Source organism: Capra hircus, chromosome 7 (genome assembly GCF_001704415.2).
Source record: "Capra hircus breed San Clemente chromosome 7, ASM170441v1, whole genome shotgun sequence".
Lineage (NCBI taxonomy): Eukaryota > Metazoa > Chordata > Mammalia > Artiodactyla > Bovidae > Capra > Capra hircus.
This window is the reverse complement of record NC_030814.1, coordinates 17324208-17338265: the sequence shown is the minus strand read 5'-3', so window position 1 is coordinate 17338265 and position 14058 is coordinate 17324208. Positions and strand designations below refer to the sequence as shown.

Here is a 14058-nt window from a genome sequence, read left to right as displayed (position 1 = left end):
GTCACGGGTCTTACCACGTTCCCCATTATCCTTAAGCAGTGGGCTGGAGAGAATGGTGGGATGACTCTTTGAACACTCAGTTACAGGCCCTGTGATGTTTCTGATATCATATCTAGGAATAAGGAGTAGAACTGGGGCTGGCTTCTCTTCTCCCCTCATTACCCTTGGTGTCTACTAGCAAAACTACTGCTTCCCATTCCCAAGACTGTAGGCTCTGCTGGTCTAAAGGTTGCATAGGGAGGAACGCTTCCATAAGGTATCACAACAATGACTCCTCTGAACTGAAAGTGAAACTGCTATCTTATACCACTGGATGAACAAGCAATGGAGAATGCTACTAGACTGGCTAGGGTGACTATTCCTGATTACTAAGGAAAAACTGAGTTGCTGCTATACAACAGCAGTAAATAGGAGTATGTCTGTGATGAGGGAAATCCTCTAGGACACCTGTTAATACTGAATACTCTCTGTGATTAATGTCAACAGAAAAATACAGTAATGTAACTCCTGCAGAACTGCTAATGGCTCACACCCTTCAGGAATGAAGATACGGGGCATCCCATCGGGTAAGGAATCATGACCAGTCGAGGTGCTTGCTAAAAGCAAAGAGTATATGGAATGAAGTAGTTATACATACCTGCTACACGACCAGTTGCAAAAAATGAAGAATGTAATGGTTATGAGCATTTTCTCCTTATTTTGATATGAATATATATAGGAAATATTTTTTGTTTTCTTCTCTCTTATTCTTTATCATCTCATGTAAGACGTGTCAATAGTAATTAGCTTTATCTCTCATTATTAAATTATAGGATACCGAAGATGAGAAGAATGAATGTCATTCAAGGACAAAAAAGAGGCATTGTATCCTCCCTTTTAGTGTGTATTCAGTTGTACATAGGACAGTTGTACCATGTTAGGTGGAAGCAAGACTACTTTAATGTCTTTGGAGAGTGGTTTAAGGAGATGTATGTGAGTGCCAAGTAGACAAGGGGTGAACTGTGGAGGTTCTGCAGTGAGGCACTTTGGCTTGGTTGAACTATGATTCTCAGAATTCCTTTTCAAACTGTACCTCTCTGTTTAGGCTGGTACAAAAGGGAGACTTCTGTTGGAAATTCGGGGGGTTAAAGTGAAGCAGCAGCCATTTCAAGCTCACACACACTGTTTATCTGCTGGCTCACTTGGTGGCACAAGGCAGCGGTTAGCATTCATGACAAAGGGCACCAGCTTCTTCAGGAACCCACACCACCAAGGACAGAAGCCCCAAGAACTGGCACAGATTGAAGTCCATCCTCGTGGGCTCCAGCTCATGGTTATGGGTTCCAGCTCATTCTTGCTCTTCACCCCTTTATATAACATCTTCCCTTAACAACTGCCTGCTCTGTAGACAGCTCTAGCATCACAAGTAAAGTTGACATTCTTCTAGATACTGCTCAACCAGATCTGATCCAGTTCTAGGTCAAACCTCTGTAACACATCCTTTACTATCTACAGTCTGTCCTCATTATTTGTGGATTCTGTATTTTTGAATTCACCTACTTATTAAAATTTATTTGTAATCAATACTCATGGTGTTTTGTTATCTGTGGACGTGCACATGTGGAACGTGGTAAAATAAAAAAATTTGAGTTGCTTAACAGGTACATCCCTAACTAAGGTCAAACAAGGTCATACTCTGAATTCTTGATCCAGTTTTGTGCCGTAAACAATTATCCTTTTTGCAGACTATTTAGTGCCCTGTTTTTCACACTGCTGTGTTTTTGTTGATGATTTTCTTCTCTGAAATGGTGTCCAAGTATCTGCTGAAGTGTTAAGACAGTGATGTATCTTATGGAGAAAGTAAGTCCTATTTGGGCATGAGTTAGTGCCGTGGACTGTGAGTTCAATGTTAGTGAGTCAACTATATATTAAATAAGGCATCTTCAAACAGAAACACTCATAAAACAAAGTTATATACATTGACTGGTTGATGAAAATGTGACCAGAAGCTTCCAAATCTAATCCTGCATTTTCTTGAGGAGTAATGATTCACTGATTCAGTGTTCTCAGAGACTTCACAAAACATAACCACTGATAATAGAGAATATATTGTAATCAATGCGTACGTGCACACACACACACATGCACATACACACACACACACACACACACACACACCCTGTCGCATGTATATCTCCTACTAGTCTGTTTCTCTGACTGAACCCTGAATGATAGACCTAGAAAGTTTAGTTACAATAATAGTGAAACTCAGTTCAAGTTTAGGTATTAATGATGGTAAAATTTAGTTATCATAAGAGTTCTTTCCCTAGTAGCTGAACTGTTCTCCAAATTTCCTTCAAATACATAAACATGTATGCAACTTTAAGTACTTTGCGATTAGCTATCTCTTATGGTTGTTAAATGGAGCAGTTCATGTTCAAGAGAAGAGGGCGGCAGAGGATTAGATGGTTAGACAGCATCATTGACTCAATGGACATCATTTGGAGCTAACTCTGGGAGACAGTGAAGGACAAGGAAGCCTGGTTTGCTGCAGTTCATGGGGTTGCAAAGAGTCGGACATGACTTAACGACTGAACAACATGTTCAAAACTTCTGTTCCTTCTCTGGCACCGATGACCAGGAAACCTGTTTCTGTTCTGTATCATAATCAGACACTACTGCTCACTTTGTGTTTATCGTGAAAACTGTGAAAGCCCAAACCAGAAAGCAATGAAAACTGTCACTCTTTCTTCTGACCTAGAGATGAGGGACTAAAGTACAAATCTTTCAGGCTGGAAGTCAACACCAACATTAAACTGTCTGGAGCCCACTTGCTTCCTCAGGTGCTCAGCCCACCACCTCTGTTCTTTCAGTGGACAGGCTGGTCTTGCCTATTCATAGTTCCCCATGAAATGGACATCTTCTGATTCATCCAGCCCTTCCTCCTTCATTGGTGTTTTCTTTTGTCCAGAGTATCAGCCTGCACGTCTTCCTATAATCCAAGTCCCATCTAACACAACAAGTCCAACCAAAAGCTTTTACATGAAAAATGTCTGTAGACTCTAGGCCATAGCAATCTCTCTTCTCTGAACTCATGGTCTTGACTTCCTACTGGATCACTGAGTTGGTAATTAATCAGAGACAAATACTCTTGAGATCCTGTATGGGTCTCCAGTCCTTGTTTTAATAAGTTTTAATTGTACAACCATCTCCCTAAGCTTCAACAGCAACTGTCTATATTACTCTCAAGTTGTTTGTATCTGCCCTTCTCCACTGAGTTTGTTGGCAAGCATCTTCAACCACTTGAAGCATTTTTGCTAGTGGGTCCACCCCATGCCATATGTTACCAATCATTCATTCAGATTCAAGCCAGAACAACATGCTTAATTCACAAAATAGAATACCACATTTCATTAGCATATTTTTTCACCTCAAAAGCATTCTATACATCTCTCATCAAAGACATACCTGCTGAGACTCGGGGACAGTCAGGCAGCATGGACTCCACTGATGTGTCTAATGGTTCTGAGCTAGAGACCCAATTACAACAGTTCTGCAATGAAATAGAGACAACGTTCTGTTGAAACACAATTTAAGGCAAGACCAACTTGTTAGGCTGTAGAGATTAATCTATCCAATACAATCAGCCATCATAATTATACTCTACCTCTATATACTTTAAGAAATCCTCTTATGTAAACAGTCAGTAATTATTCATGAGTAAGATGACTGTGGGAAAAAGTTTATCTTCTACAATTTAGCAAATTATCTGTCCTGATATTAAGAAGACATGTAACCTTCTGCGAACCATGATGCAATATACTTATAAAAGAAGTCTAATATTTTAATTAAAGGAAATTGAAAAGGGTGTCTAGTTTTAGTTTTTAAATGAAAATAAATATCAATTTGAACATGTAAAAAACAGCATTATTTTAAAACTATATTCTTTGTCTCTGTAATACTAGAGGAAATACATTTTGCAACTAATCCTCAAAATGGCCCATATAAATATAAAATCTTTTAATTTTTACTTCAACTTGGTTCAGTGAAGGCTGTATCAAACAGATCAAAAGAAACACAATCTGGTGAACTGTAGCTCTGTGTCTGAGGACACAAAACCTTCAATATTAAAGACAAACCTCTAAGATGATGGTTTACAACTTGAATGATATAGAAACAATCTATATTCCTTCTATACATTTTAAGTGTATATTTGAAGCCTGGGGGCTTCCCAGATGGTACAGTGGTAAAGATTCCGCCTGCCAATGCAGGAGACATAGATTCAATCCCTGGGTCAGGAAGATTCCTAGGGAAGGAAATGGCAATCCACTCCAGTATCTTTGTCTGGAAACTTCCACGAAAAGAGGAGTCTGGCGGTTTATAATCCATGGGGTCGCAAAGAGTCGGATATGACTAAGCACACACGCACACAACAACATTTGAAGTATGGCTTAAAAAATGTGATTAACCTTACATGGCTTAAAAAAAATTTCCAACACACACATACACACAATGAATTTCCAGGCGGATTTTATTTTTAAAAGAAATCATCCTATCAATCATGTCAGAAAAATCGCTGATTGCTATTCTCGTAAGCAAGCATGTATTGTGTATGTTTAGATGCTTGCCGTCCTGGTTGTGCACCATGGAACCCGCCCTCACTGCAGAAAGATCCTTGACTGGTAGATCAAGTGTCTTATTGTATTTCCTTAATTCATTCTGTCTGGAAGAAGATGTCAGCTGTGTTGCAGTGAGGAGAGAATTTCAAAGGCCCCAGTCCCCACCAATAAAGGCCGAGGAATGGCTTTTGAATAGATTTGTCAAGGCAACCCTACTGTTCTGGGACCAGGGAGTGCAGGAATAACATAAAGGAAGGGTTGCTGTATGAGATTAGAAAGTGAAGTTCACAAAGCATGGCAGATTTTTGTAAGAAACAGTAGATCAATGAAACTACTGAACTGTGTGGAAAAAAAAAAACATGAAAACAAACACAACATCTAGTAATGTTCTTAAATGTTTTCTTTCTTTTTATACTTAAAATGGATAAAATATTACTATTTGCATGTATTATAAAAGCTTGATGGTTTAAAGTAGATATGTATTCTGTAATTTGCACTCTTAATCTTAATTAGCAGCTGAATGCAAAATTATACAATGTAAGGGATAAGAAATTATAAAAGAAATAGGGTCTTAGAAGATATTTCATATGTTTGAAATAAATAAAATATTACTATTGATAGAATATCACATCAGAGAGTTCTAGATAATACAGAAGATTAGCACACAATTAGCCAGCTTTTATATACAAAGTGACACTTGCTTGTAAGAAATAAGTATTCTCCAAAGCAGTGTCAAGATATGTAAATGGATGATTTGTTTTATCATTCATCACAACTCCTAATAAATTCAAAAATCATGACTTCTATAGGTACTAAAAATAGGCTTGAAGTGATACTGGGAGATAGCTTCATTGAAGAATGACTTTCTCTTTCCTCTCTTTTTCTTAATTCTTAAACAATTTAGTCTTTGCAATGACAGCAATTAGCTCTACCGACGGGCAGCGATTAGGTATATATTTTAATTATTATTCATCCTAGAGGTGCCTCCAAATCTGATGAAAGTCAGCTATAACCCAGGTGATATGTCAGTCTTAATACTGTTCACTTACACTTCAAGTATGTAAGTATTATAGGATATTTTCAGTACTAATAATATTAATGGTACATTATAGTATACAGTTGATTAATCATTTTCTAACTTGCTATCATTGACTTCAAAATCCACAAAATGGATTTTATCCAGGTCAGCTTTAAACTCAAAATATTTAAAGCAAAATACAGGTTACCATTTTATGATTCTGAAATTTCAGTTTTTATCTAGGCAAATGTTTACATTTTGATTTCTCATAAAATCAGGATAGTAAATAAACACCCTATAGTTAAAGTTCTCTGCAATGATAAAGTACGAGTACAGGATTGTAAAGGTTTGATACCACAAGTTGACGTACATGTGTGGTGTGTTCATGTTTGTGTGACATTTTTACACCACTGGGAAAAGCATATAGAGAAAAGGACGAAGCCAGCTAGAAATATGTTTGCCATATGACAGAGTATAATGAAATAAAATAATGTAAACAAACTCGGAAGTACATGAAGGGAAGGAAACATGGGAAAGACATACAGCGATGACACATGAACTCAGTCTACCTGAAATTCCATTTATCAAATGCAATTCTCTATTCTGAGACGTGTTTCTATAGTTTAGAAGCCAAATCTCTTTTCACTGTTTTTCTAATGCTTATTCTACCCGACTTCTCAATGCTCCGTTTGAACCCTATCCCAGTTCCTCAGTTGAGACGAACACTAGCGAAGTGTCTTGGATGATGATTAGAAGTAGCCCATCAGGAAAGCCCTACTAAACTCAGATCATGCTGCAGGCGTTCCCAGACCCCAGCAATCGTATTCTCAGTTGTCCTGAGTGGACAACAAGACATGCTGGACTAGAGGTACCAACAGAGCGATGCTTGAGCCTCAGATGCAGCCTGGCCCCATTCCAACCAACAAGCAGAGGGAAGGAAGCCTGTGGCCAGAGCCAGCAGACTGAGACGGGTCCTGTAACTACAGTTTCTCTGGGTCTGAGGGATAAAGAGAAATAGAGGCAGTGTAGTGATGTCTTCAAGTTAAGTATTTTCCATTAAAAAGTCTTTTACTGTGAAATTATGACTTTACAGGTTTTTGTGGCTGTACACTGTCTTCGTTGTGAAATCCAAAATTTGGGGGTTATTCATATAAACTTAGAAGTGCCTATAGGTTACAGGGCTGAACGACATTGACATTTAAATCAAGGGCTGACAATATTTCAGTGTAGATATGAAGTGAATTGAAAATTTTTATAAAAAGGTTATACCTTAATGTATGAAGTTTAAAGGGAGAAGCATGTAGTGGGTACTCCTATGCAAGATATTTGGAAGTATCTGGAGATGCTTGTTGCCCTGGTTGAGTGTAGATTTTTACTCATTGTTATGAGTTGTAAATCATCAGTGTCTGTAGGTTGCTCTTTAATATGGAAGGTGTTGTGTTCTCAGATAAGAACTATTATTCATCAGGTTGTATTTCCAGGACAGACGCTCATAACTGAATGGTGATGGGTGAGGGCTCCTGATTACTACATAGAACCATACATCTGGCTTGGCAGCAGACTTTCAGAGACCAGGGATATGTCAGGAAATGACATTCACCTACTCAGCCTTTTTTTTTTTTTTAATAAAAACTATATATTTAAGTTGTATAACATGATGATTTAATATACATATACACAGTGAAATGATAACTGTAATCAAGCCAATTAACATGTTCTCATTTACACAGCTAGCATTTTTCAGTGTGTGGTGAGAGAATCTGAAATCTATCCTTTTAGCAAATTTCCAGTATTCAAAATGCTGTACATTAGGTCTCTAGACTTGTGCATTCTATACCCCTGAAATCCTTGACCAACATCTCCCTGTCTCCCCCACCTTCCTGACATTAGGAACCACAATTCTGTTCTCTGCTTCTGTGTATTCGACTCTTTCAGATTCCACATGTAAGTGGGACCACGTATTACTTTTCCTTCTGTGTCTAGCTTATTTCACTTAGCATAATGTCCTCCTTATGCTAACTGGGCTCACCTTTGCCCACTCAGCCTTACAGCCTGGAGCCCAAGGTAAGAAGTCCCTTTGGTTACCTTCTGTCTCTTCTTTGATTAAATTAAAAAATAAATCTAGATAAATTCTTTTTATATGTCTCACCTGGAATATGAAGACCTCACAATTAAAAAAAATGATAAATGGGATGTTTCTAGTTTGGGGTAAGTACTAAATTCTATATTGGTTATGTGCGTGGGAAAAGGTACCAACATTTATAAACTTTACTAGCTATATAATACTAGGAGCTGGTTATATATACATTTGGATGGATAAAAAGTAACTGTCATAAAACATACAAAATTTGCCTTAAGAGAATTTAGGTCCTTGGAAATGACAATAAAGGATGTAGCTAAACTATGAAAGGAGGAAATGCGATAAGCAATGTGGTCAGAAAACACCCGGGTGTTAGAATAGATTAAAAAAACAAAATCCCACCTTTTTATGTTTATTGTGAGAGGTGGAGTAAACATATTTTGGACTTTTGCATGATGAAAGTACTTTTTCTAATGGAGAATAATGACAGTGAAAAGAGACTGGTGATATGGCAACACCATTAAGGGATTACATACCTTAGACCTTCTGTTTGTTCAAAACTCTTTTTAAACATTATCTTTCTGATCCTTATAGTATACCACGAGAACTGGTATAAGTTATTCATTGTCCCTATGGTGAGAGGTCAGCTGAATAAATACCTGGTATTCTCTTTAAAAAAAAAAAAAAAAAAACTGGAAGAAAATCAGGAAGGTCAACCAGCTCATTCATATAAATAATATGTATTGATTTGATTAAATAATTGCTAAAGCATGGTATGGCTGATGTTAATTTCTTATAATATCAGGAAGGTAAATATAAATAAAAAAGAAATTTCAGCTATATATCTGCAATAGGAATAAAGGAAATGGTGAGCTGAAAGGTGTTTCAAAACCGGAAGCATGTTCAATGAAAGTGTGAAAGTGTTAGTTGCTCAGCCATGTCTGACTCTTTGCGACCCCATGGGCTGTCCATGGAATTCTGCAGTCCAGAATACTGGAGTTGGTAACCATTCCCTTCTCCAGGAGATCTTCCTGACCCAGGGATCAAACCTAGGTCTCCTGTATTGCAGGCAGATTCTTTACTGTCTGAACCGCCTGGAATGAGTCCTTGTACACTCTCAGATTCATAAGCCCTTTGGAAGTATGAAAAGCTTTCTTAGCCTAAGGTGGGCCGTGACTAGCCCCTGGGTTTCTCCTAGCTCAAGGGTCTGCCAAGCACTATTTCAGCTTTTCACTTCTCCCCCTACTGGCAGCAGTGAGCCATCCACTTAAGAGAGGCATACACTGACCTTTCTTATAATTAAACAGTATCAATGATACATAGCGGATGGGAAAAGTAAATACTGGGGAATAATAACCTAACAGATCATGACCTTATTCAGTCAAAGTTCCTACTATCTGTTATATGCACACATATATTTTTTTCAAAAAAAAAAAAAAAGGGGGGGGGTGGAGGTGGGGGAGGAAGGCTTCCAAAAAAGTAATCGTTTTTCCAAAGGGTTTTCTATTATTATTTCAACCATGTCTGGTTTTCTCTATTCCCTCTAAATGTTCTGCCTCCAGAAAGGGAGCTTGGGGGTGGGAGGTGATATAAGTTGGTGGGGGCTCCAGATATAAAAGGCTCACACTCATTCATCTCAGCACTGAAAAAAAAAAAAAAATCATCTCACCTCTCTCATCCATTCTCGAATCGTTTTGCCAGCTTCTTGATGCCACACATTGTGAACAGAGTCTGTCAACGCCACGGCAGTCACCTTACTTTTCACATCTGCTTCTCGCTGAATCATCTGTTTTTAAAAAGGAAAATAAAATATTGGCCATAATTGTTTTCCCTACTGGATACAAACTTAGTCATAGGTAATAATAATATTAAAAATGAAAAAGCAATATGCATTTCTTGCTCAAAGCTATTCTTTTCTATGCTGAACACACGCCCTATTCTTGTTCAGAGATGTGAAAAGATGCAATATATATATTTTTAAAAGATAATACCACTTAAGACTTAGAACTACACAGCTCTATTATTTTCCATGTGGTTTGACAATCCAAGGATTAAAGGGATCACAGGGGAAACGAGGAGGAATCCCTGAGGGTGTCTATTACAAGTTTCTTCCACCACTTCCTATTCCAGTGCTTCAGGGAAGCCAGTACCGGGGCTTCACTCTCAGCAACTCAGGACTAACTTCTGCTAATTTTCAGTAGATGGTACATTAGTAAAGAAAGATATCTTGCTTTGATTTCCCCATTTTAACTAGCCAGCTCTTCACCATGGCCTCATAATTCCTTGGTGTTTTAAATGCCCACAAAGACCTTTCTCTTCGTATTATCAACGTCATTTTGTTTTCTAATATATTTCTTTATGCAGAAAAATGATTATACTTTAACTTCTTTTTATAGAATGTTGTTTTTATAAAATTAAATGGTTCTAAAGCTTTAAAAAGAGTCACTTGGTTTGAAGAAATGGAAGAATTTATCAGAGGTCTGCAAGATAAAAAAACCTGAGAAATATTTAATAATAGTTCTAGATTAAAAGAATCAAAAACATCCTAACTCAGCTAACACTAGTAACTCTAATTTGACACAACAAACATAAGAAAGCTTAATAAAAAATTAGTTATAATACAATATCTAATAGTCTCAAATTTCGTAGCTCTCACTCTTTCTTTGCATCAAATGTCTTTTCTCCCTCTAAAAAAGAGCAATTTCTCTATCGTGTGCTATTAATTTATTGTCTATAAAAATAAATTACTGCATTAAGAAAGGAAGAATTCTGAACGGTGATGAAAGCTCACACAGAAAACAGTGCAAGCCATGTTTCTAATACCAAATGATGCCTGTTGGCATTTTGAATTAAAAATCTCTCTCTCTCTCTGTTAAATTCCTTTAAACTCTACATATGCAGATCCCCTTTCACTGAACAGGACCTAATGGGAATCTAATTCACTGTTAATGCTGCCTCAGCAGCATTTCTGCACCTTAAATCTTTGTGTCTTGTGGTTTCTGCTTATGTAATGTGCAAATCTTAAAATCAATGCTGGTTATCAACATGATGATATTACTGCAACATTCACCTGGCAATACCAATAATATTTTAAAAAGCATAAAATAATACTCCAATTCAGGACTTCATATTCATTATTACATAGCGTGCTACCTGCTTCTAGATTTTATTTTAAAAATAAGATTCTCCGAATGGCACTAGAATACAGAAATTTAAACCAACATCAGCTAATAAAACCCCCAGTTCCACAACAGGGAATCCACCTGGCTCATGAAGAACTTATATGTCCTTCTTCTCATTTTCTAAACAGGAACATTTTTAGACACAGAGAACGACTGTTGCTGAAATTACCAAATAAGAACACTGTGGTCTCCTGGTATTCTAAGAATATGTCTGCATTCAAAAATATTTGTGCTCGATTTTCTTTTGGTTGTTGTTAACACATGCTGACTTAAATTAAAGGTGGTAGTGACTGAAGACACTAGATATCAAGGGCCATTTGTGAAATGATATACAGTTAAGAGTTGAAAAGGCTGAGGATTTAGTGTAAAAGTAGAAGATCTGGGGATTAAAATTTTACAAACCTGGAAAAATATACAGTTGATAGATTAACTACTGGGGGAGAGGCGGGGGCGGGGGGGCGTTGGTCTGTTTGTTCATCTGGCTGACATTTCACACAAAGGGAGGTGATGATGTATAACTTTTGTTTACATCTCATCAAATCACATTATAATCCAGCATGATCCTCCCTTACACTGTTTTAGTTCTTTACAGTTTTAAAAGCACTTTCATATTATATTACCAGAGGTGGGGAATGGTCAGATTCCAGAGACTCTGAATCAAGAGCTGTTTACAAATGAACTCAGTCACAAAAATTTTCAAATATTTGACTGTAAAGGATTAGGAGATTTGTAAATCGGCGAAAATCTTAACAGTTTAGTTTTCCTGATGATTCTCCTCTGTGCTGGCCTTGCTCCAACGGGCAGTGCTGACCTACTTGCAGCTGCCATTTCGGTCCAAAGTCTCTGCATTTTGCATTTGTTGGGGAGGTTTCTAGCCCCCATTCACTCCCTAACTGGGAGTGAGCACTGATGGAAAATGCTGGAGAATGGCAGTGCTAGGGGGAGACTGAACACAGGAACCAAGACTGTGTAAGAGACAGACCTTAGAAGCAACATAGCTAAAGCAAGGAAAGGGTGGAGGCATAGATGCGGAGGAAGACAACTTCTTTAACAGTCCATAATAGAAGACTGGGATGGTGTGGAAAACTCAGAAATCTGAAAAGAAGCCAAGTGACCAAAGCCCTACTCTATGTCAATTTAAGGTGAAGATGTGCTTTTTATTAGGATCCAGGGATAAGGAGATGTTTGAAATTCTCTGCAAAATTCTATCTGTACGTGACATGAATATTTTTCTGGGAAAGGATGCTCAGCTTTATTAGATGCTCAAAGGGATCTTAATTTCTAAAAATGGTAAGAGCTCATGAGCCCAATACCAATATTTGAAAGAAGAAAGATGCCATTATTTTGTTGTTGTTGTTGTTATAATGTCTTAAGTATGGCAGTATAGTTCAACAGTATGTGAACCGTGAACTTCCAGATGTTCAAGCTGGATTTACAAAAGGCAGAGGAACCAGAGATCAAATCGCCAACATCCGCTGGATCGTCAAAAAAAGCAAGAGAGTTCCAGAAAAACATCTACTTCTATTTTATTGACTATGCCAAAGCCTTTGTATGGATCACAACAAACTCTGGAAAATTCTTTAGAGATGGGAATACCAGACCACCTGACCTGCCTCCTGGGAAACCTGTATGCAGGTCAAGAAGCAACAGAGCTGGACATGGAACAACAGACTGGTTCCAAATAGGGAAAGGAGTACATCAAGGCTGTATACTGTCACCCTACTTATTTAACTTCTATGCAGAGTGCATCATAAGAAACACTGGGCTGGATGAAGCACAAGCTGGAATCAAGATTGCCAGGAGAAATGTCAATACCTCAGATATGCAGATGACACTACCCTTATGGCAGAAAGTGAAGAACTAAAGAGCCTCTTGATGAAAGTGAAAGAGGAGAGTGAAAAAGTTGGCTTAAAACTCAACAGTCAGAAAACAAAGATCATGGCACCCAGTCCCATCACTTCATGGCAAATCGTTGGAGAAACAATGGAGAAACAGTGAGAGACTTTATTTTTTTGGGCTCCCAAATCACTGCAGATGGTGACTGCAGCCATAAAGACAAAGCTACGGTTTTTCCAGTAGTCATGTATGGATGTTGGACTATAAACAAAGTTGAGCATCAAAGAATTGATGCTTTTGAACTGTGGTGTTGGAGAACTCTTGAGAGTCCCTTGGACTGCAAGGAGATAAAACCAGTCCATCCGAAAGGAAATCAGTCCTGAATATTCATTGGAAGGACTGATGCTGAAGCTGAAACTCCAATACTTTGGCCACCTGACGCAAAGAACTGACTCATTTGAAAAGATCCTGATGCTGGGAAAGACTGAAGGTGGGAGAAGGGGACGACAGAGGATGAGATGGTTGGATGGCATCACCAACTCAATGGACATGAGTTTGAGTAAATTCCGGGAGTTGGTGATGGACAGGGAGGCCTGGCGTGCTGCGGTTCATGAGGTTGCAAAGAATCAGACATGACTGAGTGACTGAATTGACTGATGGCAGTGTAGTATCAAAAGTTCAATAAAAGTAAAAAAAAATTGGTAACCCAGACATATTATCCTAAAGTTCATGGCGTATTAGGTTACATGTGGCAAAGTTACAATTAAAATATTGCTTTTATTTGTGTGTTTAATATTTCTACATAGCACTTCATAAATTTCAAAATGAACACTTTTACTTCATTCTGAAACAGTATTGAAATAAATGTATAATTTGTATCATTTTCCCCATTTGGGAGGAGGAAACTGAAGCTGAGAAACTGGTTAATGGCCACACAGACACGACTCTGTGTCTGGGGCCACGTAAAATGACACAACTCTCACTTGACCATGACTCTATGTCTTCTGTTCTTTCATTTGGGTCACATGGGTCTATTTCTCAGCAATATATTGTTATATTCTTATATAAACAAACTCACTTGATTAATTCCTTTTTCATTGACTTGGATAGTTAAAGGAATGGTTAAAAAAATTCAAATCCAAATCAGTAAAGAAAATTGAAATTCTAAAAATGATGCTCAGAGAGAAATCAGCCATGAGCAATATCAGACTATCAATAACACTAAAAATTATTACATACAGAAGTCGCTCAGTTGTATCCGACTCTTTGCGACCCCATGGATTGTAGCCCACCAGGCTCCTCGGTCCATGGGATTTTCCAGGCATGAATACTGGAGTAGGTTGC

At 37.9% G+C, this 14058-nt stretch overlaps 1 protein-coding gene across 2 annotated transcripts in view; it reads right to left on the bottom strand.

Annotated features, from left to right (window-relative positions):
- Positions 1-14058, bottom strand: part of FAM172A (family with sequence similarity 172 member A) — a 409085-nt gene that overhangs the window by 130298 nt on the left and 264729 nt on the right. For both annotated transcript variants that reach the window (XM_018050039.1, XM_018050040.1), the window contains 2 exons: positions 9366-9482; positions 3448-3532 (listed from right to left, as the gene is read on the bottom strand). In XM_018050039.1, the coding sequence (XP_017905528.1) occupies positions 3448-3532; positions 9366-9482 (202 nt within the window). The remainder of the gene's footprint in view (positions 1-3447; positions 3533-9365; positions 9483-14058) is intronic.